Below are 23,470 nucleotides of genomic sequence, written 5' to 3' on the forward strand. Positions count from 1 at the left end.
TGTTTGGCAACACACACCATACAGTTGTTTAGCCTCCTAAGCATAGTTAGGATTTCTTTCTGTGCGTGCTATGTGTTGACAAGCACCTGCTTTAATTTTAGCTCTGAAGATGAGCAATGACTGAGCTGACACCACCAGCCAGTATCCCAGGAGCAGCCTAGCAGGGGCTGGTTTTCTGAAGACTGCAACAGAAAGAGCTGAGATTGGCAAATCCAGCAGGCATCGATGGCCCCTCACGTTGAGACAGGCTTAAAGATTTTTTTAGAAAGTACTAACCCCCTCTCCCAGTGAATAGTCAAGGCACATGCGAGTCCTGGTTGCTCTTTGAAACTCACAACCCTTTGTACCTATCAGCATCTAATAGCAAGCACGTGTCAATCACATTGACGACCAACAATTTCTTCCCCACCTCTCTTGCAATGCTGAGGTCTTGCACATCCATAAGATTCAGTTTTAATGAGGTGCTTTCCCTCCCTCCTAAGACAGAAAATGTCAGACTGACACTTGGGGTCGTTCTTCCATAAATTTCCTTTAGATTTTTGCCTTGGCTGCAACACGCTACTTCAAATGCAGCCCATCCCAAGGCAGTGAGGACATTGAGCCCACCTCGAGGCATTGCCTGTCACTCTCATGGGCACCAGAGCCTAAGCCTGCTTCAGACGTATGTAGGACTGGGTCAACCGCACATCACTGACACCTCTCACAGGCTGCAGTCCCCAGGGGACAGCTGGGGTGTTAAAGATGAGATGCTATTTCCAGTGCAGAGACAGCAGAAGCATACATTTGAAAAAGCATGAGATTTCATGCTTCAGCAGCTTCAGAAAAAAAAAGATTAATATTAAAGCAGCAGTATCATTGCCCAAAATGGTTGCGTTACTTAAAGGGCAGGGTAACAACCAACCACTTTGCTTTGTTGAAAGGACTGAAACCCCTGCCTGCCTTTTTCTACCAGTCCCATACAGCTATTGCAAGTATAGCTTCATACATAACTTGATGTTCTCAAAGGTCTCTTCCAACCTAGATGATTCTATGATTTATGTCGTAGCCTCTCCTTGCCCACAGGCAGGCAGCCTCAGTGGCTTTCTGAGCTCCAGCAACCACAACATTTGGGGACCAGAGGCTGCACCGTAGCCAGGGGCGTCGCCGTAGCCCCCGTTCAAAGAGGTCCTGCAAGACAGACACCACTGCCTCCTGGCCCAGCTGACAGAAAGGCATCACGTCAGGCAAGCAGCCACCAGCCTGCCATACATGCTGACATATTTCACAGCATGCGGAAGCAAAGATTAAACTAAAATGCCTTGGTGCTTCCTGAAAATGTCTTCAGAGAAGCAATAGTTAAACATCTGGCACAGATCCTCCATGACACCACAGGGCACCAGCGCACAGCTAAAATGACAATCCCTTCACAGGTGTTCATGCCAGGGGGGGTCCGTGGGGAACGGCTTTGTGTGCTACGGAAACATCATGGAGCGCCTCCGAGACCTGAATGCAGAAGTGGGAGGACGGTGGCAAGGCAAGCTGACATCTGCCTTATCGCTCATGGGTAAGTGACCACACACAAGCAGAGTCAGCTCCTGCTGGGTGGGTTGATCTTCCTGTCTTCCCCCAATGCTCCCCGCTGCAGGAAGGTGCCACTAACAGCATGCCACGGCATGCACATTACTCCCCACAGGCTCCCTCCATCCACCTGAAGCTGCCGTTGCTCAGCATGCCGTGCAATCTGCAAGAATTTCCAAGCAGAAGTGCTAAACACATTCCCACAACCCCTCACACAGCTTTTGATGTCACCAGTGGGGGGTTTGCCCCAGAGTGGAATGAGTGGGATCATCCCACTTCTTCTCATTCTCTGTCCCCATTGATTTGGATAATTGAGATTTGATCTAGGCTGACACACATAAGTCACCAAAAAACACCAGGATTCTCAGCTGGGTCTCTCTTCCCTGGTCCCCAGCCATCAGCAGTGGCATTGCTTTCACCAGGAAAGAGGAGAGAGACAAAGAGATTTATCCCATCCATGGTCTCCATCACCCTCAGGACCACCCACCAGAACACTTCAGCCATAGCTAGGGTGTCTCCACATCTCCAAACCGTCTGCGGAGGTGAGACAGAGCCCCTCTCAGGGCTCACAGCTTCTAGTCTTTCACAGTTATTACAGTCGCCATGTGAACAGAACAGCACAACTGTCTTCATCATCTTCTGTTGCATGGCCACAAATTTGAGCTATGAACAAACACTGCTAGAATCAAGTTGGATCTTTGAGTTAAATTTGTGAATACGAAAAATTTCCTCCGGTTCTTTCCACTGAGCCCAGCAATTAAAATAAAGATCCTGAATTCCTGACCAGAACAGAATAAGAATTCCCCATATCTGGCCAAGAACAAAGTCTGACGGTGACCTTCACATTCAGCACTGAAGAATGTGCCTCAGCACTGAGAGTTCAGTTTCTCTGCGTGTTTCTCCTTACATGTCTGAAAAGTGCCTTACATGCTGGGCGCCACCATTTGTTAACAACAACCCAGATTTTATGTTCTTTGGTTAAGTTTTGGACATAAGTGTGCCATTTGATTTACTAGCCAGAAACTACAAAGACACATTAACTGCAAAAATTATTTTACAATAAATTTACTCCATATTAATGTCTTTCAAAAACTAAGAATATACAGCAGAATAGTCCACATTGTTTTGTAAAATTAATTTTACATATTTAAGCATATTAATTTTGAGGAATATTCTATGGTACAGTATACCTGTAAAAACTGTAAAGATGGTTTTAGTTGTGATTTTAAACCTCTGGAAAAACATCTGAATATTAGAAATATTTAATGCCTTCAACTACATAATCAGTGGTCTCATACTGCTGTCTTGGAAACGGAAATACCATCTGGGTAGCAAATGAACTTTAATTAACTTTCAGCGCATCAGCTTTTATTACCAGCTATGTGTTTGCTGATATTTGCACTACCAGCGGGTTATCAGCAGCATATCCCCCACCCCATGAAGATTAAATTGATTTGAAGCAGGAGGCCATCTTCCTGTAAAGACACATCTGCAAAGAAATGCTGTTTTCACGTCCATCACTGTGGTCTGCGTGCCACAGAACCCAGGGTGCCAGAAGCATTCTGGTTTGCCTAATCCTGTGTCAAATATGCAGCAGCACCAGGAATTTTACGCCCCGTTTGCCTCTCATCTTTCAACAATTTGAATTTTAGAATCTTAAATTAACTTTTAATAATCACAGGTAACGTTCTTTCTTATTCTGCCCTTACATACCTAGCACAGATTACACAGTCTCTTCCTTCAATGAGCTTTCCAATACATGTTTAAACTTTTTTTGTTTGTTTGTTTGTTTTTTTGTTTTTTCCCTCTGTCCCTATAAGAAAACGTCTATGAATGGCCACTGAGTACTCTGGGACCATTTACTGTGCTCGTACCAACAAACAGGGGGCTCAAAGGTACAAATGTAAGTAAACAACAGAGAGGGTTTTAAACTGGGGGGGGTGGGATTTAGCTCCTTCAGAAATCTCATCTGTATTAAAAGTGGTTTGATTCAACAGATTCAGAAGAACTTTTTTCTCTGGTACACTTCTGGATACATTTAAATGTAGGGGCCAGAGATTATCTTTTTCCTACTTGAAAGAAAAGCAAATAACTTGGCAAATCAGGGTAGAACACAGTCATGCTTCAAGTAAGTCTTGGATTGCCTTACATTCATATCCTCAAGGGTTTTTCAGTTAGTTGAGACAGGGGCTGAACTAAGATCGGCGTTTCTGGCAGGGGGCCTGCAAGTCACTTTTTATGCCCAGGTGATAAAAAATTATGGGTTTTTTTTTTAAAAAAAGTGGCCTTATATGCAAATGGTGAGCATCCATTGCCTTCCACTGAAGTCAGGAGAACTCTGAAGGCACTGACTGCTCACGCAGGGTCATAAGGGTGTGATCTGACCTGAACTGAAACCAAGAGAGGCCTCCACCCAGTTCAGACCCTCTAACCTCACTTCAGAAGAAAACATAATATTTCAGAACGTAACAGCTGGAGGGAAATAAGCATTCACTATGAGATTTTTGATTTTTTAGATGGAGCCTGTATTGAAACAAATCTCTGTTCTGCTCTTCTAGGTAAAGGATCTCATGAATAATAAACAGAAAGCACAGTACTTCGTGAAACTCCATGTAATTGCTGGTCAACTGAATACCAGTAGCTTGAATAATACTAACATAATCTATACGTTGACTGGCAAGTCAGGAGAGATGTCAAAAGGAGAAAAGGTAAGTGGCCTTCCAGCCTACTTCAACAAGAATGCTACTCTCTGTTCACTCAACAAGGAGCATGACAGGTCTTTCTGCAGCGAGATGTCAGGTTGCAGATAGCTGCTGGATTATGAAAAAAACACAGCTGTGGCTATGCATTACAAGGAGTTCAAGTCAAACTTGAAACCCCGTCAGCACCAAAGTTCCCACTAAAATCAGAGAAAACAAATATAGCCTTTAGAGATCCATCACCGCTGAGTGACATAGCAGTCTAACGCAGACTGCTCTAAAAACGTTTGCTAAAATTAAGTCATCTTAAATCTGCAGGTATGACCAGCAGAGCTGGGGGGGTTATTAAAAGAGCCTAGGTGAAGTAAGAGGAGGTGTGGGAAGAGAAAAACCCAGAGCATATGCTGGAAACCTGTGCCTACTCCTCACACAAAGCAAGCACCGACTGCACTGCAGATCCCACCTCCCACTGAGCATCAGCATCCTTTGAATGATGCAGCACATAAAAGTCTTCAACATAAATAAAATGCACGTGGTGATTTATCATGAAAAACATCGAGTAAAGTTCATCGCTAGCCCAGCTTATTCAATGTCAGAAAACATCAGGGCAGTCTGATCCCACGGTTTAAAAGAATTGTTCTATACAGCTGATATACTAGATTTTATAATATAGAATTATTGCTCTTGGTCCATTAAATGTCTGCTAATGACTTGAGTCTATTTGAAGGCTGAAATCAAGTACTTCTCATGTTTTTTAGTAAATCAGTGGCATCTGAGAAGAGAGATCTATTTTATTTCTCTAACCAGTACGCACTCCATCTGTAACAGGAAAAAATCATTGCTGTCTGAGCCTGTTAGTTTCCTGCAGGCTTCAGTACAGTGCAGAATCAGCAACATTTTGTTGTTTTAAATATACATATAATATAAGGAAATGGGTTGTAGTCCCTTAAGATTACGGGAGTTGACCCTTTCAGTACAATCACGTTCTAAATCATTTCCTGGCAGACTTTTATTACTAGCAGTCATCAGAGCATTTTAGGTACGTTGCTCTCCCCACAGGGCCTGTCCCCACTTCTCTTCTGAACTTTGCTGTCCTGGAACAAAATAACATGGTCCTGATCCAAAGTCAAAGGAATTTTTTCCATTTCCTTGATAAGCACTGGAAGCACCCTTTAGCCTCCCCAGATTTAAATGGCCCAGGTGTTGGCAATGGAAGGGGGTGTTAGACTTTATTCAACACTCATGGTCTCTCTGTTCTCATCCCATAATAGAGAGCTCACTATCCATTGCCTGGCTTCTTTCAGGATAATCAATTAAGAGTCAGAATCCAAGGAGGAAAACGAAAAGGAAAACTTTTGCAGGGAAATATTATTGCTTCCAATGGGATTTTGCACATTATTGACAAAGCCTTGGACAACATGGAGCCATCATTTAAAAGCAGCAAAGAGGTGAGCTGTATGCTATATACATGCAATGGCAAACTTTAAAATAGTTTCACATTAATTGAATGCAAAGGAGGATGCCTGACAGCAGGTAGACAAACTCTACCCAGCCATTGTGCGTCAACTCAGAGAAGCAACATTCAAAGTGAAAGGTAATGACACAGTTTCCACAGCACACAGACATTTATTCTTCTGCCAAGCTGGTCTGCGGAGGATCAGGTTGTACTCACTGCATTTGAGTGGTTTCCTTAGGAAATTGGCAGTCATGATCAGTGTATCTCACTGAATTCCAGAACAGCATACTAAAAGCAGGGACATCTGGACAGATATCAGGCAAGACTTTTATTCAAAGCAGAGATCCCTCCCCCCAAAAGGCTAATATTATAAAAACTGATGATTTGGGGGGGCTGGGGTGCCCTGCTTAGCGTACTTCCTTGAGAATTCACTTATTTATATGGTGTTTGGCAAATATTTTATTTCTTTACCCTTTTGCATTGGGAATGAGGAGATAGTAACACTTTCCCCATACATACACAGTTTGTGTATTCTGTGACTACGCAGTATTTCAGGACAATGACGAATTCTAACTATACACCAGTATGCCACCAGGACAAGAGTGCTACCATCTCAGCCATTTCCAGACACCACCAGCCACCCAAACAATAAGGAAACCCAAATGCACTCAATCTGTAATAACTGAGACTTGCACAGTAATTCAAAAAGTGTCTTATAAGAATTGACATTTATTCCATGTTCCCAACTGAAATAAATCTTACTTTCATCTCATTTTAGGAAACGATAATGTCAGTACTTCAAGATAATGGAAGATACAGCCAATTTACATCTTTGATAGAGGTAAGGATTCAGAAAAGCAATTCCATAAAGCTATTTTCAGATGTTCTTCAATATTAATATGCAATTTCACTTTTCTTTTTAAATCAAAACAGAAAACTGGCCTGGGAATGGATTTACAGCAGGACAGCAGACCTTACACAGTCTTTGTTCCAAGTAACGAGGCTCTGAGTAATGTGAAAGCTGAGGCTCTGGATTACCTGCTTTCCACAGAGGTAAAGTCTTTCTATAATGCAAATCTTGCTTAGATAGTAGATACATATATAGATATATAGTAGATGTATACAGATATCCTTTTCCTATGTTGATCTAAACTAAGCTCCTGTGATCAAGGTTTAAGCCATCTCTAACAATTAGAGATCAATGTAACACCTAGAGAGGAACGGGATTTGGGATCTCCCATCCTATGAAGCAGCACCAATCCCCCACACCAGGTCCTCACCCCTCTGCTCTTGCCCCGCCAGCACAGCCCAGACAGCCACATGGCAAAGCCCCGAAGCCTCTGCTGGGAGGTGTCACCCTTGGCAGGGACAGACAGAGGGAGCAGACACCACAGGGCAGGTTGCGTGCCACGAGCTGAGCACCATCACTGACCCAGAGGTTTCTGGTGCAGCAACCAGCGATGCCTTTCTCATCCCCATGTCCTCTCACAGGCCAGGTTGGGTTCGTGTGACTCATTTTGGGCTAAAATGGCCTCTTTTCCACTTGGGCAGGGTTCATGGAAGCTGCTGGAGCTGGTCCGATATCACATCATCCCCAACACTGAGGTAAGCATGGCTGCTTTACCGACCCAGGGGTGCGAGGGCATTTTCAAACCCTTTGTCACTCAGAAGGCAGAGATTTCCCAAGATCAGGCTCCACTCAGTGCTGCACAGCAAGGCTGCAAAGGACAGCTGCGCCTCTGCACATAAAGAAGAGCACAGAGAACACAAACCTTTCACCTCAGTGTCACTAATCAAAATAAAGCCCTGCAAGGAGGTATGGGATAGTCCTTGCATCATGACAAATTAAAACTGTCTTGTGTCACACTAGTGTGTTACATGCAGGTAACTATTTCCACTCTAAAATATACCTTTTGGTGCTGGGTACTTAGCCCAAGTGGGAAAAAGAAATATATATACGCACACACACACATATATATGTGTGTATATATATATATGTACAGTCATCCTGAAGTTCAGACCTGCTACCTTAGCCTGCTGTGGAGCAAGAACCATTGTCAGGGTATATTGTCAGCTTGGCAGAGCTGCAGGAATGAGCAACAGGAAAAGTATTGTTGTTATCAAAATCAAGCACTCTCTGAGCCTATTCTGCTAAGATTAGTCTCCTGTTTATCAGGGAAAGGTGGTTTTGCCATCCTCTAAGCAAGCCCCCTGTTTTTCCCCTCCTTTTTCTACTGGAAACAAAGAGCAGAACCCAAGCAACACCACCTGCAACTAAGGGTAGAGGAGACTGAAGCTCATCCCCACCCCAACCCCTGCTGCGGGGAAGGAAGGATGTGTTTCTATCCTTAGTAAAAGGCCCCGCTCACAGCATCCAAGGCAGAGGTCATTCCCGGCACAGAGCAGGATCACAGCGAGCAGAAGCACGAGATCCTCATGTCCCTGCATGGGAGGGATATCGGCACCACCGTTTCCACAGTGGTCTAAGGGTGCAAACAGAGCTATTTTTAGGGAGAGGTGATAACTTTACTTAGACTGTTTGCTATAATTAAGCAAAAAATTAGCATCCTTTTGGGCAACAAGCTCTTCACATGTAGCAATCAGCAAGCTCAGTCGAAATTTAATCACTCTAACTTCATGACAGAAGCAGGTTAGTCAATGTGAGGCTGCCCACATAGCTACAGAAAAGCTGGTAGGGTCATTCGCTCACCCTAAAGAGGAAAGTGGTCTTTCTTGGGAAATCCATCTGGATTTGAAAAGAATAACGAAACTACATTTCTTTCCACCCATTGATATTCATTTCAGCTGGAGGTTGCCAGCCTCGTCTCAATAGAGCACATCAGAAGCATGGCGAAGCAGTTCATTTACTTTAACAGGACCAGCACCGTAAGTCAAAGGCAGCTCTCACCTGTGAAGAGCTCTCTCTGCTCTGGGCAACTCTTTGCATGCAAGGGGAATGGGGGGGGGGGGGGAAAGGGAGGAGGGGGGACATTAGCAGAGGAATGTCTTACTATAACGAGGCAGAAATTTTCAACTTGCCATTCTCACCTACTGTTAGAAATTAGTATTACAAAAGATGCAGAGCAAATGACTGGCATGTAAGGACAGCCTGCAGTTTCTTTTTTCTTATGATTAAACCCAGTCCAGGAATGATCCTCATTTATGCTCTGCCTAGTTTAAAAAAAAAAAATAAATCTGTTTAAAATAGTTTAAATCATTTTGTTATGTATTTGGATTATTTTAAACACTTCTCAGTGCACACATAGATATTCTTTTATTCTTGTTAATATTATACTCTCTGACCCTGATGAACATAATGAACACGTTTTTAAAGGGGTTAATTTGTCAGTACTTTTGTAAAACCAAATTTATCTGTTACATTAACTCCCTTCTGTTCTTTGCATATTTTAGCCAAATATGAGCGTTCTGGAGAAGAGATTCACCTATGAAAATTCTTGTAAAGACATGAGTTGCATGAATAAATGCAGAAAAGAATACTTTTTTTTTTCCTCCTGTGAATTTGGATAGATCCCAGATTCTCTCTCATTTTACCCCTGCTTTGTCAGAAAGGGGAACAAATTACGCTTATGTCCACTGAAATCAGTGCCTGAAGTCATCAGTAGTCTTCTCATTTTGTCCAGTCTTTTAATCACCAGTTCCACTGGCTAACAGTGCAGATTAAGAGGAAAACTTTAGATACCGCTTTTGTAGACCAGTATTCAAGGAAATGCGCAACATACACCTGCTTCTTGCATAAAATAAGTGTAATAAAAAATAGATAGCCAATTAAAAAGATGTATGACTAGAAATTCTTAGAATTAAGTTATCAGAAATTGAGAAGCTATGAAAAATTTATTAATAATATTAATTTATTGTTTCACAGGGACAAGTCTTGGTGAGTGGAGAAGAAATGGAAGAAACAGATATTGTTGCAAAAAACGGTCGCATTTATACTCTTGCAGGGGTCCTTATCCCACCCACAATTGTTCCAATTCTACCACATCGGTGCGACGAGACAAGAAGTCAAGTCACAATGGTAAGAGAATCACGACAAGTGAATAGCTCTACACTGCTCCATATAACATGCTCCTTCTTCCTCTTTACTGCTTTATCTCATATTGTCCATAAAAGGGGGGTATTTGGGGAAATTAATGTATCAATGACATACAGCTACCTGGCTAGCAGTACTGAACAAATATAAATAATCCATAAATAGGGAACTCATATGAGCACCTCCTGTACCACTTCAACTCATCTAGTTCTTGCAGTAGCCCTTTTAAATATCTTGTCTTTCTGGTCAAACTTTTTCCTCCAGTTCCTGAATCCCACCTGTGCATACAAGTACATGGTAAGTAGTGTCAAGTTCGCAGGGAAGCTATTTTGTATCAGTATTTTCATTTCTACTAAACACGCAGGGAAAGGAGCCAGCGAGTTAAAATATTAACATAATAATTAATTTTATATTAATATATTAGAAATATGTTATTTTCAGGAGCCACAATTTCCCCTAGCCCCGCTTTCTTCCGGTTTTCTTCAAATTAGGAATTACAAAACTGTTTCATATTTCAAAGGATGGATTCTGACATACCTTGTTCAGTTTGGTAACACAGTACAGGCCTTTACACTAGGTAACGTTCAGATACTATTTCTGGTAAGACGACTGAGTATCAGACTGAGCTTTTAGTTTGCGGTAAGCGGGGCTCCAATGACTGGACCATGTTCAAGCACGTATCTGGACCGGTAACTGTTCTGGTACAGCAATGCAAAACATTTACTGTCTTAATTTACAACAGTCCAGAACCATAGCCTTGAAAGAAGTTCCCAGAAGAGCTGGACAGCATCAAAATTTAACGAAGAAAACACAAGAGCTGGCACTAAAGAACTATTACCTCTGGCAGTAACTACAAAGTGCCGTACGTGCAATCTGAGCGTAAACCAGGCAGAGTGCCGAGCCGCAATCTCCAATACAAAAAAGCAATCAACACCTTACAAATTCAAATTACACTCCAGTAATTTGAATTCCCTACCAGAAACCTACCTACAAACTATGTCTGACATCAATCAATCCTAAAGCAACACTATGAAAAATTAAAGACAAAACAAATGGCATCTGTCACAAAAATTATTCCCCAAACTGAAGTTAGGAACTTTTGTCAGCTTTGAAAGCTTCATGCATAGTTTGAAATATAGTTTAATATCCAAGGCTTTAAAGCAGAGCACTGCTAGCAAGGAGAATACCAGAGGGAGCGGTGGCTTTGCTTTTCTTACCTGCCATCGTGCATCTTCATCACCCTCGGAAAACGGGAGCAATGCCACCTTGTAAATACTACTTGTGGTACCAGTGAAAAGTGACAAACCTTGTAGGAACTGGCAGCTGTACACACCAACAAGAAGTGTACATCCCTGAAGATGAAACCATTATGTTAACGCATACCTAGCCACGTAACTGTACCCGAATGTTGCTAATAACCGCAGGACTCAATATCTTGCTCAGCCTCCTCCCAGAGGTCATGACTCTCACAGCAGACTTGGTAGAAGGGAATACACGTCTATGCTCCAGACACTTTGGTGCCAAGACAGTATCTTTTATCTACTGCTGAAAATAGGCAGGTTGGACCTTGCGTGGAAGTGCAGACACATTTCCCTATCTCCTCTCTGCAGTGTGGCAGAGGGGAGAGACAGGACTCCCATCCTCAGGAAAAGGAGGGAACGGGTACATGTCGAAGGCTGAGACCATCCCAGGTGGAGAAAGGGAGCAAACAGGTGATGCTGAGTGGCACTGAGCAGCAGGGAGACAACGCCAACAGCAGCAAACACTTTCCACAGCAATCAGCCAGATTTTTAAGTTCTAAAGGAGCGAAGAGGCACTTGCAGGAATTTTCAGAAATGCAAAAAAAGCTAAAAGCCAAAGTCAACTTCAGCCATGACTACACAGCTTATCAAAGAGCTTCTATAACGCCCAAATGTGTTTGCCAAAATACATCTGACCCACAGACCTTTGAGACATAGTAGTGGCATTGATACCTCAACTGTTTGATGCACAAATGCTTTTGTTAGTCTGATCCTTTATTTCTTTAAGTGCTGAACAACATGAGAGACTACTAAATCCAAACCAGTACCTGATTCTTTCCTCACAGCTCCAGTGATAAATCTATGTGGAAAAATGCCATAATTCAAGTTCATGGTCACTTGTCCACTGATTATGAAACACGGTGAAGTAACACACCAGATGCCAGCTCTAGGATTTATTCTAACTTGGTTGAAACACGAGACATTAGCAGTCATGAGCAACACAGCTTTGACAAACTCCATATCCACACGCCGAAAGGCTCAACCTCTCTGAAGTTACTGCTTGGTGAGCCTGTCAGGGTACCGACTTTTAAAACTGCCACTGGAGTTCGTATCTCCTCAGTGCTGTAAGCGGCAGTCTCTGTCACCACCACATGGTGATAAATTAGCTAGCGGGGAGAGGCAACCGAAAGGTGAAGACATAAAAATAGCTATACACAGCGTGATCGTGGCAGAGTACAGGATCGATGTTGTGGAAGCAAAGAATATTTTTCTCTCCACCACCTATACACAAGACAAATTTCTATTCACACTGTCTATATACAAGACTCAACTAATTTGTGGTCTTCCTAGGAAGAAATAAAAAAATTCTCATAGAAGTTAAGTGTACGGACTGCACCAGACCCTCGAACAACTTTAGCTAATATATTATACCGGGTTGAGCAAACGATGCCAGTGCATTTGTGTCCATGCTTATCTTCTCTTTAGGAAGCTGCCAGTTCTTTAAAAGAGGGGAGTAGGGAAAGGACAAATGAAGACAAAAAGAGGAAGTTGGAAATGAACAACCATTCAGCAAAAAAGTCAGAGCCAGCGGATATAGCCCTGGTGCTGCTGTTGGGTTCCAGACCCATGTTGTGACAGTTAAAAGTCATTGAACAGACGCAACTTAAAATTTACAGGGTATATCAGCCATAAGTATGCATCTCAGTAGTTGGTATAATGCCTTTTCAAATAACTACCCTCTATTGTTTCCATCTAGGGTGTCTGTGCAAGTTGTTCATCGCATGCATTGGCTCCCTGTCCTCAGGATTCAAACCCCATCGTAAGTGACATTGCCCGACAGGTTCCTCAGTTGTACAAAACGCATGGGGAGAAGGGGTCCCCATACGTTGTTTACTGCTCTCCTGATATAGTGAGCAAAAGAAACAGATATGAATAGAGGAGACTGCATAAAAATACAAATACAGACAGTACTTCAGTCTCTTTTTGGCAATGACTGAAGCGTTAAGTAATTTCAGCATTATTATGTTTGCTGTTGCAAGATCCCTCATAGACTTCATAGAAGCTCTGACTCTTTTCTCAGGTAAAGTAAGATCTATTTAGGATAGGCTTCAGCAGAAGAGGAAGATGAGAACAAGAATTGCTACAATTATGCTTTGAGAGTTAGTAAACAAAAAACAGGAGGGATACATTTAAAATAGACCTCACATCTGTTAAAAATTTCCTTTTGATTAAGCATCCTCCCAGAAGTAACTGTCTGCAGAAGTAACTTCAGAAAGGATTGAAAAATCTTCCATCTGCTTTGCATCTAAGAGATGCAAATCTGGCTGCTTGTTTCTCCACATACAAAACTCAAGTCTAGCTACCACAGGAATTTTATTCCCCATCTTATTCAGTAATAACCTATATGCCATTACTCAGTTATAATGAAAAGAAAGTTCATATTATGAAAAAATACATAATTTAATAGATTTTTTTAATGCAACACTATAAAAAGGTACTTTCTGTTCCCCAGTTAAATTGTTGCAATATTAAGACTGTTTCACAGAACCGTACATTGCGTAGAAATCCTAACGCTTCCAGTTTGTGCATGTTCCAGCCTTTCTCAAAACGGAGATGCATTATTGAAGGACCAACCTTTCAGAAAACCGGCTGTACTAGATCCTGCAATGTAACGATAAAGGTACAGAGTTACAGTTTCTTAAGGGGAAACGGGCATAAAAGTTTTCCAAAATGTTGTCTTTTGCATTGTGAACTTTCCTTTTGGAGTTGGCGTATGTTTGGAGATGTCCATGTAGTTTCCATACCCTTCTACAGGGCGCTGAGAGGAGCTACGGTAAACCTTAGAGCAAAATACCAGGCAAATTCCAGTGAGGTTTTTAACTGCTGTACATTATCGACAACAACGCTCTCGTACTCTGAGTGTGAGGAGGAAAACTCGGGAGTTTTCACATAAGACTCCAAGCCCAAATGCTGTCTTTGCCCACCTTCACCCACAAAGAACAGGACAGCTTGGTCCCCCCTTGGTCCCAGCCCTCCAGTCCCAGGACCTCACACAGTATTGGGTAACAACAAACGGGAAACACTTCCGAGAACGTTGCTCCACTTGCTCTGCGTGGCAAGTCTAGTCCTCGCAGGAGTCATCAGCCCCTGACAAGTACTTACAACTTTCTGGCTGCTAAATAGGCTTCTGCATTTTATGAACACCATTAAGTAAACAAGCAGAGAACTCCACAAATCTATAAGCTTTGAGAGACTTCTGCTAATTCCCATTTCCCTTGAATCACACATGTAAATGAGGTTTTTTTCTAAAACACTTTCTGTGTTCTTGATAAATAAACGGATCAAGCAGCCAATTCATGAATAAAACAAAAGACGCAGCAGAGAAAAACATTTAGGGCTGTGTAGTGGCTAAATCCCACACTGGTGCAGAGGGGAAGGGGGGAGATCAAAGCAGCATGTCTAGCTTTCACAGTGTCTCCCCAAGGTAAAACATATCTTCGAGTTCCTGATCTCACATGCCAAGGAGACCGCCTGCCTCTGAACTGCACTGCGCTCCCACTGCCAAATACGAGAGCGCGCACAACACCAGCAGATACACACAGGCACCTTTGTAACCGGTGACAGGGCAGGGATTTCTAACGCCAATGAGTCTGATAAGAACAAGGGAAGGATCTGGTAGTCTGTGCATCCTCCTCTTCGGCTGCCAACACCCCTCCTGGTTTTGACACCACCATTGCAGAAGTCGTTCTGGTTCAACATAAGCTTTTTAAGAGCCAGATACCTCTACAGGCCCTTGCCAGAGGGCCAAAACACAACAGAGAGCTGTCTTTTGTGCACCGCCTCCCCACTAAGGCACCAGAAAATACGATACTTGCTTTATTTCACAGGAACCAAAGTGTTGCAAAGGCTTCTTTGGCCCTGACTGCAGTCCGTGTCCAGGAGGTTTCTCCAAACCCTGCTCAGGAAACGGGCAGGTAAGCAGAGCATCTGGCAGCACCCTGCACTCCCACGGGGGAAAGGACAGGCTATGTCCCAAAAGTCCCTAAAGCACTTCTACATGACAGGAACGTTAGGCTCCACAGGAGCTGCACCCTCCATTTATGTCCAGTGAGGGCTGTGAAATTCAGGTTCAGTTGTACGGAGGGGGGAAAAAATGAATCGGTCTCGTCTCAGATGTCCAAACCGCAGGTTTCTGTAGTTCCAACACAGAGCACACAGGCAAGGCTGGAACTGGGTGACCCACTCTGATACTTTTACTTTGCACAGTACAGGATAACCACCCAGATCACTATTCTCAATTTAAAATTGCAAAGGAAGGTAGAATACGCAGCAGCAAAGTACAAGGACAAGAAAAGCTTTTGCTTTGAAACACCTTTTTCATCAAAGCTGAAGTTCTTCCTGGTAGTCTATCACATAATATGGACAGGCATATAGTCTCTTCTCTGCGTTGCCCAGAGAGGTGGTGGAGGCCCCATCGCTGGAGACATTCAAGGCCAGGCTTGATGAGGCTCTGAGCAACCTGATCTAGTTAAAGATGTCCCTGCTTACTGCAGGGGGGTTGGACTAGGTGGCCTTTAAAGGTCCCTTCCAACCCACCACATACTAAAAAAAAATAAAAAAAAAATATAAAAAAAGATTTATTTCAATTTATACATAGAAATCACCTCTCTTCCATATCACAGTGCATGGACGGCCTGGATGGAAATGGGACCTGCGTTTGTGCTGAGGCATTTCAAGGCTCACGCTGTCAGTTCTGCTCAGACCCTGGCAAATACGGACCTCGGTGTGAGAAAGGTAAGTACAGTCATACTTTCTCAGCCCAAGAATATGGGCTATTTCTTTTGGATCCAACTAACTTTAAGGTAGGAGTTAACTGCTTGCTGAACAGTCTCTACAGAGGATGAGTAAGATCTCTCTGGGGGGTATTTTCATTTGTTATTTCAAAAGAATACATCGTAAGCCCAGAGTCAGTGAAAATCTTCTCACTGACTTAATTTGGCTTTCTGCAGGGGCCATAGCTTGCTTTGTATTAATTTATTGTTCTTTCCATTTCTGTCTCCCTCACATAAGTAACTGAAAAAGAAAATCCTTGTTATTCCAATCCCGTCTGGTATTGCAGAACAGAACAGATTCTGCCTGCAGTGACAAACATATGTAATCTAAGAACAACTAGATCTATAAACAGATTGTGTTTATGGCCACTCAATAACTATCCTTACTGAATAATTTCTGATCTATTGAATAGCTTATAGTTCTTAGCAGTCATCTTCTACATACTGACAGATTTAGTCCTGCTACGTCAAACCATACTACGTTTGAGAGTCTACAGAATACACAACATCAAATATAGATATATTCCCCATCTACAAAATCATTTTCAGTCTTTTTTGCTATGAAAGAGCACGTCATTCATGAAGCACAGCTCACTCAAAGGTTCAGAGATACATGGATAAAAGCCAAAAGACAAATTCCATAAGAAAGGGTGGTATTGCCTAAACTCCAGTCCTGCCAAAGCAGTATGCATTGGCTTAACTAGTCACTACTGGCAATTCTTGAGATTGCAGAAGGCTTGCCCGCTATGTCCTTTGGGCCTGTGCCCCCCAGCAGGACTGATCAGGCCAGCCCCAGCAGAGTGCTGGTAGGTCTGTGCTGCTGCTCTGTGTACTAGCCCAGCACTGTGTAATTTGTAGGACTGTGGACTCACTATTAAAAGGCTTCCCCTATCACTGAAAGTACACCAAAAGTGGTGCAATGAAATAACTTTAGCCTTAATAGCCTAGGGCACAGTATTTTCCTCCTAATTCTCTGAAGTACTTTGAAATTCATTGGTAGATAAGTGCACTATAAAGGCACATCTGAAAAGACACAGATATGATAGATAAACAATAAGTCCCCCAACGAAGTGAGACTTCAAAAACACAGAAGTTTAGATTCCAGAATAAAAGGAGGACATGAATCATAAGAAATGCTATGTAAGGATAGATGCCTTTTACCACTATGGAATTGCACATTGTAATTTATCTCTGGCAGAGTGCCTCTGCATTTATGGGAAGTGCGATAACCGAATAGACAGCGATGGGATCTGTCTTCCTGGCTCCTGCAGAAGTGGATACGCGGGGAAACTCTGTGATAAGCACGTTGTTCCCTGCGAGCCCTCCCTACAGCTCTGCCACGAGCACGCAGACTGTCAGCTTAGCGATGGTGCAGTGAGGTAAGTCAGTAACTTGTATCTAATTAATATTAACTTTGATGCAGCTCTTTCCCATTTGCCTGATCAAAAAAGCACCTTGTAGCAGTACACAAAAATCAACCACTGAAGCACTGCTATGCAGCAAATAAGCATAAATCTGTACCGCATCGACCTCAAGTTGCAAGATAGTAATTAAGCGTTCTCAATGCCCTATCCTGTACCTTATATTTAACATTGATAAGATGGACGCGTACACATCCGACCCTTACTCAGAAGGCTGCCTTCCTACCAACACCTACAAAGGCTCTTAGGAACCTCTTAACCATCCCATAGTGAATGGCGAATGGCTTAAAATAACCATCCCATAATGAATAGTGAATGGCTTAAAACCTAAATATAAGAAAAGTATAGCAAATACATACCATAGTGAATCCCACCCGCCTGGACGTGTTCCTGTGCAACCTGCTCTGGGCGACCCTGCTCTGGTAGGGAGTTGGAGATGATCTCTAGAGGTCCCTTCCAACCCTACGATTCTGTGATTCTGTGAATTAGGAGCTTGAATTTGCTGAAAAACAATGAAACTCTCAAACAGTTTGGGGACAGATAGTTCACTCCCATCAGCTCAGGTAAGGTTTGCACACCATGACACAGGGGACTTCAGCACAAGCTCTCCAGTCCTGACAGGACCCGTCACAGAACTCTGTTACTGCTACAGCTGCCTTACCCTTGCCTCACGTTCACCTTCACAGGCAGCAAGTTTCCCTTTTGCCGCAGTCTGTTCATAATGAGTCACCACAGAAAGCAGAATGTGGGATGCTGCATAGCTGGAGCGCTTAAGAAATTCCCTCCAATTTGGCTTAATCTTCGGGGGGACAACCCAGGGGAACAGGGCACTTGTTGTCTTGCATGCATTTCAGGGAGGGAGCAATCTTCTGTGTCACTGAAAGAAAGAGCAACCCCCGCACATAATTAATTTAGAGCTATTATCTCTGCAAAGATCACATCAGCGCAGAATTAATTTCACTCCCCATCTCATACACAGAGAACGGATCCCTGATTTGACTTAATTAACCCAGTCAATATTTTGGGGAAAAAAACCCATAATGTATCACTTAAGCTTTTTTGCATCATGCATCCAAGGTTACCAATTTTAAGTTGCCTATAAATAGCAGGTTACAGTGGAAAACAATCGTTTCACTCTGCAGCTGTTCTATCACATTTAATGCCTCCCTCCTCCTCTTGTCTCTACAGCTGTGTTTGCAAACCTGGCTACGAGGGAGATGGCATGAGCTGCAGCAAAGTTGACCCTTGTGCGGCTTTAAACCCAGGTGGCTGCAATATCAATGTAAGTACGTGTTTATCTCACAGAGCCTGACAACATAGAAAAGTGGGCAGCAAGGAAGGTTTGGCCAGAAACTTTTGCAGAAGGAAGAGTCACAATTTGCACTGCAGTTTCAAGCTCCTTCCCTGATAGGGGCATCACTATTCCTTAGACAAGCCTTATACCTAAAGCCAGATGCTACCTAACTGTCCTGAATGGATGTCTCTGCATCCCCCCCAGGCCGAGTGCATCCAGACAGGCCCAGGAGAGCACACATGCGCTTGCCAGGCAGGATGGACAGGCGATGGAAGGGACTGCTCGGCCATCAACAACTGCCTGCTGCCCACCGTGGCAGGGTGCCATGAAAATGCCACCTGCATATACATTGGGCCAGGTCAGGTACGTCCTCTCACATTCATTGCCACCTGTGGCACTTGTCCTCATCCATTTTGCTCTGCTGGTGCTTCCTACCCTGTTTTCTTCCCCAAATTCTCCTCTTCCCCCCAGCCGCAAGGCTATTTCCACATGGACTCTACCCAAAGCAGTTTCCTTGAGTTCCTATCCCGGTGCTCCCTCCCTCCTACCTGGTGGTGTTCTGGCAGCACATACTTTTTAGTAAGTACGTTAGCAGATATCAGGTATAAATATCTCCAGCGAGATATTAATCAGTGCCATTCCACTGAAGTCAATGGAGCTACGCAGAAACACAGAGAGACTAATCCACCACATCTAGAATATGCATACTATTTTTAACATTTTAATGAATTGCTGTGTTTTATTGAAACAACAGAATGACTGCAAGTGTAAGGATGGATTTCAGGGGAATGGAATTGAATGCACACCCATAAACTCATGCCTGGAACAAAATGGAAAATGCCATCATCTGGTGAGTAATTAATCATTCCCTGAACAAAGCGTTCAGATACGTATCACACCTCGCCTCATGCGCACAACATAGAATTTCCTTGCCATTTCAAGCCTGCAATTTCTGTTTGAGTTGGAACAAAGCTGAGGGGACAGACTGCAAGGGCTGCTCCCACTTCTGCCCGTACAGTAGGGCTACCTCAAGCCCGGAGTAAATAAGTCCTGCTTCTCCACCAGCAATTGCAATGTGGATGCAGTAGTCTGAGATGTTTACCCAAGTCACGCATCTCTACGCGGGCATCTACCAGCTTTACCAGCAGCTGCCCGAGTTCAGCAGACCTGCAGGCTCTGCTGTGCTCTGTAGTGCCCTCTCCAGCCTTAGGCAGGACACAGGGACAAAGACAAAGCAAAGAGCACAGGGGAGCAGAGTATGGGTCTGTCATAGTCGGGTGAAGAGAGGAAACACAAAAGGGTAGAGCAAGGGTTTAGACTCCTTGTAGACTTAACGCATGGTGGGAAGGTGAGGGAGTCAGTGCCCTCAGCTGGTGGAGTTTGTCCTATAGGAGGGTGAGGAGGTCCATGGAAGATGGTCCTTTGTTAAGTTGTGTACGAACGTGTATCAGTAGGAGGGTTTACAGGCTGTCCTTGCTCTTGAGTGGCTTCCTGAGTATTTAACAAATTTTTTTCTCTTTCTGGTTCAAAGGCAACTTGTCAGTTTGAGTCTTTTCGTGGCTGGGAGTGTGTATGCCCAAAGGGCTATGAAGGAGATGGTAGAATATGCTATGGAAATGCTGCAGATGTAAGTAAAATGGTCATCTTCTCTGAGCACAGGATCTACAGCACAATTGTCACACTGGATCTTAACTAGAGAGATGACAAAGCCATTATAAACAGTTGGAAAAATATGATGCCCACCAGTACTATCTACAGAAAGTGTTCCTGCTGGAGACTCTTGCCTGATACAGAAATGATCTGCTGTGTTTAAAAACATAACTTGGAAAGGGGCCTAAGGGATACAAGAATATTTCTTTAAGACAAGTTGAAAAATGCCAGCCCCAGAGGCCTAAAGTGCAGAAGTGCTAAGCACTCCCCTCCCAGCTGGGAGCAGCGAGCACCCAGCTCTTCTGAAATTCTGCCTTGAGGTCTATCTCAATGGAAACGGCCAATTCATCATGTTAAAACAAACCATACTGACCAGCAGGCAAACAAAACCAAAACAAGTAAATTGGTGAAATGAATATGCACTTAACGGCACAGGAAAAATGAAAGTGTCATCTGTCCGAGCCGCTGGCAATGATCTTACATGGCTCTTAGCACAACCTGCTGTTCTTGCTCATGCCATCATCTATCTCTGTTCGAAGCACTGTGGCAGAATAAAGGCTCTCCACGTGCAGGATGATAAGTAAGGTGCTGTACAAATACCAACCAAAACAGCATATCCTCTTTCAATTAATGTTGCATGGAGTTAAGAAAAGATTTAGGTTGACATTGCCAGAAAATCAATGCTTAGCCTGAGGTCAGTACACATTACATACCAAGGTCTGGTACACCTCATACACCTAAGCAATAGATGGCCTGATTTTCAAAAGGGTTGGTAACTTACCACTCCCACTACCAGAAAGTATCAGTACTGGAAAAAAACAAACGTCCTCCCTTTTCGCACATACTGAAAGCCTCCTCCTCCATGTCACATCAGCCAGACCAGACACAGTGGGTTACACCACAGGCTACAGCAAGAGTACTTTGGTACAGCTAATTATAGCATGCATACTCATTGCTCTCTCCCTTTCTAATCAAGGAATTATCTACTCTGTCAGAAGCAGCTGCATTTAACCAGTGGGTTAATGTAAGTACACTTCACAGTCGATTTTTTTTTTAGTTATTTCAAGTTTGCAGAAATACATGAGCCTTTTGGAAACTGGAACCTCACAGTGTATTTCCATCATACAGTGGAGACCCAAGCTCCGGAGAGGCATCAGAGCGCCTCTCCCACCAGTCACAGCGAGGCTGGTTATCTGATTCCCTATTTCTTCTGATCCCAATTTCAGGCAAGTGAGGAAGCTCCACAAGCAGAAAATCAAGTTACAAGCCCATTCTCTGAGGCAGGGGTCTACATAAGCCATGACTCTCTCGGTACATAAGGACACCGCAGTCCAGGTGACCAAGAGCAGGGTACAAGCAGAGCCTGAATATGCACCTAATTGGCTCCTTCCAACTTCCCTCATGCAAATAAGTGGAGAAGGAAGGCAATGCCTTCTTCATTCACAGAGCCCCATGCCAGGAAAACACAACCATATGGCTGGTCAGTGTGCTCCTGCCACAGCGAGCAAGGAGGAAAAAAAATATATATATTAAAATAAATCAGTCTGTGTGGGCTTGACTGAGGTACAGGAAATGAAGGAAGAGATTAGCTTGTTTGTCTTCAGATTAGGCAAGAAACACCAATTTAAATGATAAAAAAAATAAGGTTCTAGATTGATTGATTGTCACTATCTACTTTTTGTTTTCACATGCTAACATCTATTACTAGGGCAGCAGTAAAATTAAAGGTCCTACCCCACTGTGGTTGGCACTGTATGGATAAAGATAAAAACCAGTTTCTCCCACAAAGAGCTTAAAACCTAAATGTAAGAAAAGTGTAGCAAATACATACCAAACAGAAGGGAACAGGGATTTATTAATGAATATCATCAGAAGCAGAAGTCACAGCGTATTAGTTGCTTTCATGCTTTTCAAAGTTAAGATGGCTCAGGGATCACTAAATCACACAATTGCAACAGAAACCTCGGGGAGCTGCTTAAAAGAGAGGCCAGCGTGAGAAATTTAAACCTGTTATCTGCCTGGCCCTGGGCTTAGGCTGCAGCACTGGACACTGTAAAGAGAAACTAATGAAGTTAAAGAAATGAACACAATAGGAAAGGCTGTTCAACTGCTAATGTGCTCTTCAGATAATGAAGGGGGGTGGGGAGGCTGTGGAATGAGGGAGCAGATTCTATACAATCCATTGAAATAGGGATGTGGAAATTTCTGCTACACTTCAGAGAAATTATATCCCTTAAATTAAATAATGGTAGCTACAAACATGAGCAAAATAGGGAGGTATATCCATCTGTGGAGTTTCTAACTTCATACTTGTGCAGGAATGTGATGTTTATCACTTTTCATAACCAAATATTATTCTTCTGGTCAGGAAGGATGAGAAGGGGAAGTCTGTTGCTATTTCTATATTTAAATATTTGGAAGGTGACAGTGATGATGGCTAGAAAGAAAGATGATCTTAAGAGAGACAAAATTCCCAGCTATTTAAGGAAGCCAGTTCCCTTCTTAACTTAAAACCCAGTATGGGTATTGAAGGACTATCCAAAACAAGCCAGCTTCCAGGCAGCATGCCAGCTGCAAAAAGGTAGAACCCAAGCTCATATTGCTCCCTCAAGTTTTGCAGTATCAAAAATGGCAGGTTGTGAAGCCTGTGAATAGTTTGGAGAACCACATCTTCAGCAAGATCGCATTCAAATCTTCAGCTCTCCTTTTTCTACCCCACAAAAAAACCCACACAACTGGAAAGATCCTCTTCAGTGGAGGGTCTCTCCATCCTTAAGGCAGGTACAAATATATGGAAGATGAATCAGTCCGTGCATACTACAGAGTCCACATCCCCCATCTAAAGTTAGAGCTGTCAGCAGCAAGCCCCACTGCAGTGCTAGTGGGTACAGATATCCCTTGGACATCTTGAAAAATCCCAGCCATGTTAAATAGCCTTATTCCAAACAGGAACATTGGGTCATGTGGGTTTCTTATTTCACAGTTCATAACCCTTCTATCTATTAAATAGCATGGAGTGCTCTGTAAAAGCAGGTTAAAGTTATCAGTAATCAGCAATATTTATCACCATGTTTGTTTGTTGGTTTTTTGTTTTGTTTTTTTTTTTTTTTAAACATTCAAGTGCACAAAATAGAATCCGTGAGACAGAGTAACTTTTGTGGGAGGCAGCTTATGCGTTTCATAATAAGAAACAATTCTGACCTAAACATTGCTTCTGCCCTTTAAATGCTGGCGATCTATTCTGTGAAAAAAATAGACACTCATTTACC

General features: G+C 43.1%; 1 protein-coding gene across 4 annotated transcripts in view; it reads left to right on the forward strand.

Annotated features, from left to right (window-relative positions):
* The window catches only part of STAB2 (stabilin 2), an 89,440-nt gene that overhangs the window by 20,836 nt on the left and 45,134 nt on the right, over positions 1 to 23,470 (forward strand). For all 4 annotated transcript variants that reach the window (XM_054208514.1, XM_054208525.1, XM_054208534.1 and 1 more), the window contains 19 exons: positions 1,410 to 1,543; positions 3,378 to 3,460; positions 4,116 to 4,265; positions 5,561 to 5,704; positions 6,491 to 6,553; positions 6,646 to 6,765; positions 7,264 to 7,317; positions 8,518 to 8,598; positions 9,596 to 9,748; positions 12,761 to 12,823; positions 13,601 to 13,684; positions 14,892 to 14,978; positions 15,687 to 15,798; positions 17,035 to 17,215; positions 18,446 to 18,539; positions 18,756 to 18,914; positions 19,306 to 19,401; positions 20,083 to 20,178; positions 21,178 to 21,225. In XM_054208514.1, coding sequence (XP_054064489.1) covers positions 1,410 to 1,543; positions 3,378 to 3,460; positions 4,116 to 4,265; positions 5,561 to 5,704; positions 6,491 to 6,553; positions 6,646 to 6,765; positions 7,264 to 7,317; positions 8,518 to 8,598; positions 9,596 to 9,748; positions 12,761 to 12,823; positions 13,601 to 13,684; positions 14,892 to 14,978; positions 15,687 to 15,798; positions 17,035 to 17,215; positions 18,446 to 18,539; positions 18,756 to 18,914; positions 19,306 to 19,401; positions 20,083 to 20,178; positions 21,178 to 21,225 — 2,002 coding nt within the window. The remainder of the gene's footprint in view (positions 1 to 1,409; positions 1,544 to 3,377; positions 3,461 to 4,115; positions 4,266 to 5,560; positions 5,705 to 6,490; positions 6,554 to 6,645; positions 6,766 to 7,263; positions 7,318 to 8,517; positions 8,599 to 9,595; positions 9,749 to 12,760; positions 12,824 to 13,600; positions 13,685 to 14,891; positions 14,979 to 15,686; positions 15,799 to 17,034; positions 17,216 to 18,445; positions 18,540 to 18,755; positions 18,915 to 19,305; positions 19,402 to 20,082; positions 20,179 to 21,177; positions 21,226 to 23,470) is intronic.

Source organism: Rissa tridactyla, chromosome 1 (genome assembly GCF_028500815.1).
Source record: "Rissa tridactyla isolate bRisTri1 chromosome 1, bRisTri1.patW.cur.20221130, whole genome shotgun sequence".
NCBI lineage: Eukaryota > Metazoa > Chordata > Aves > Charadriiformes > Laridae > Rissa > Rissa tridactyla.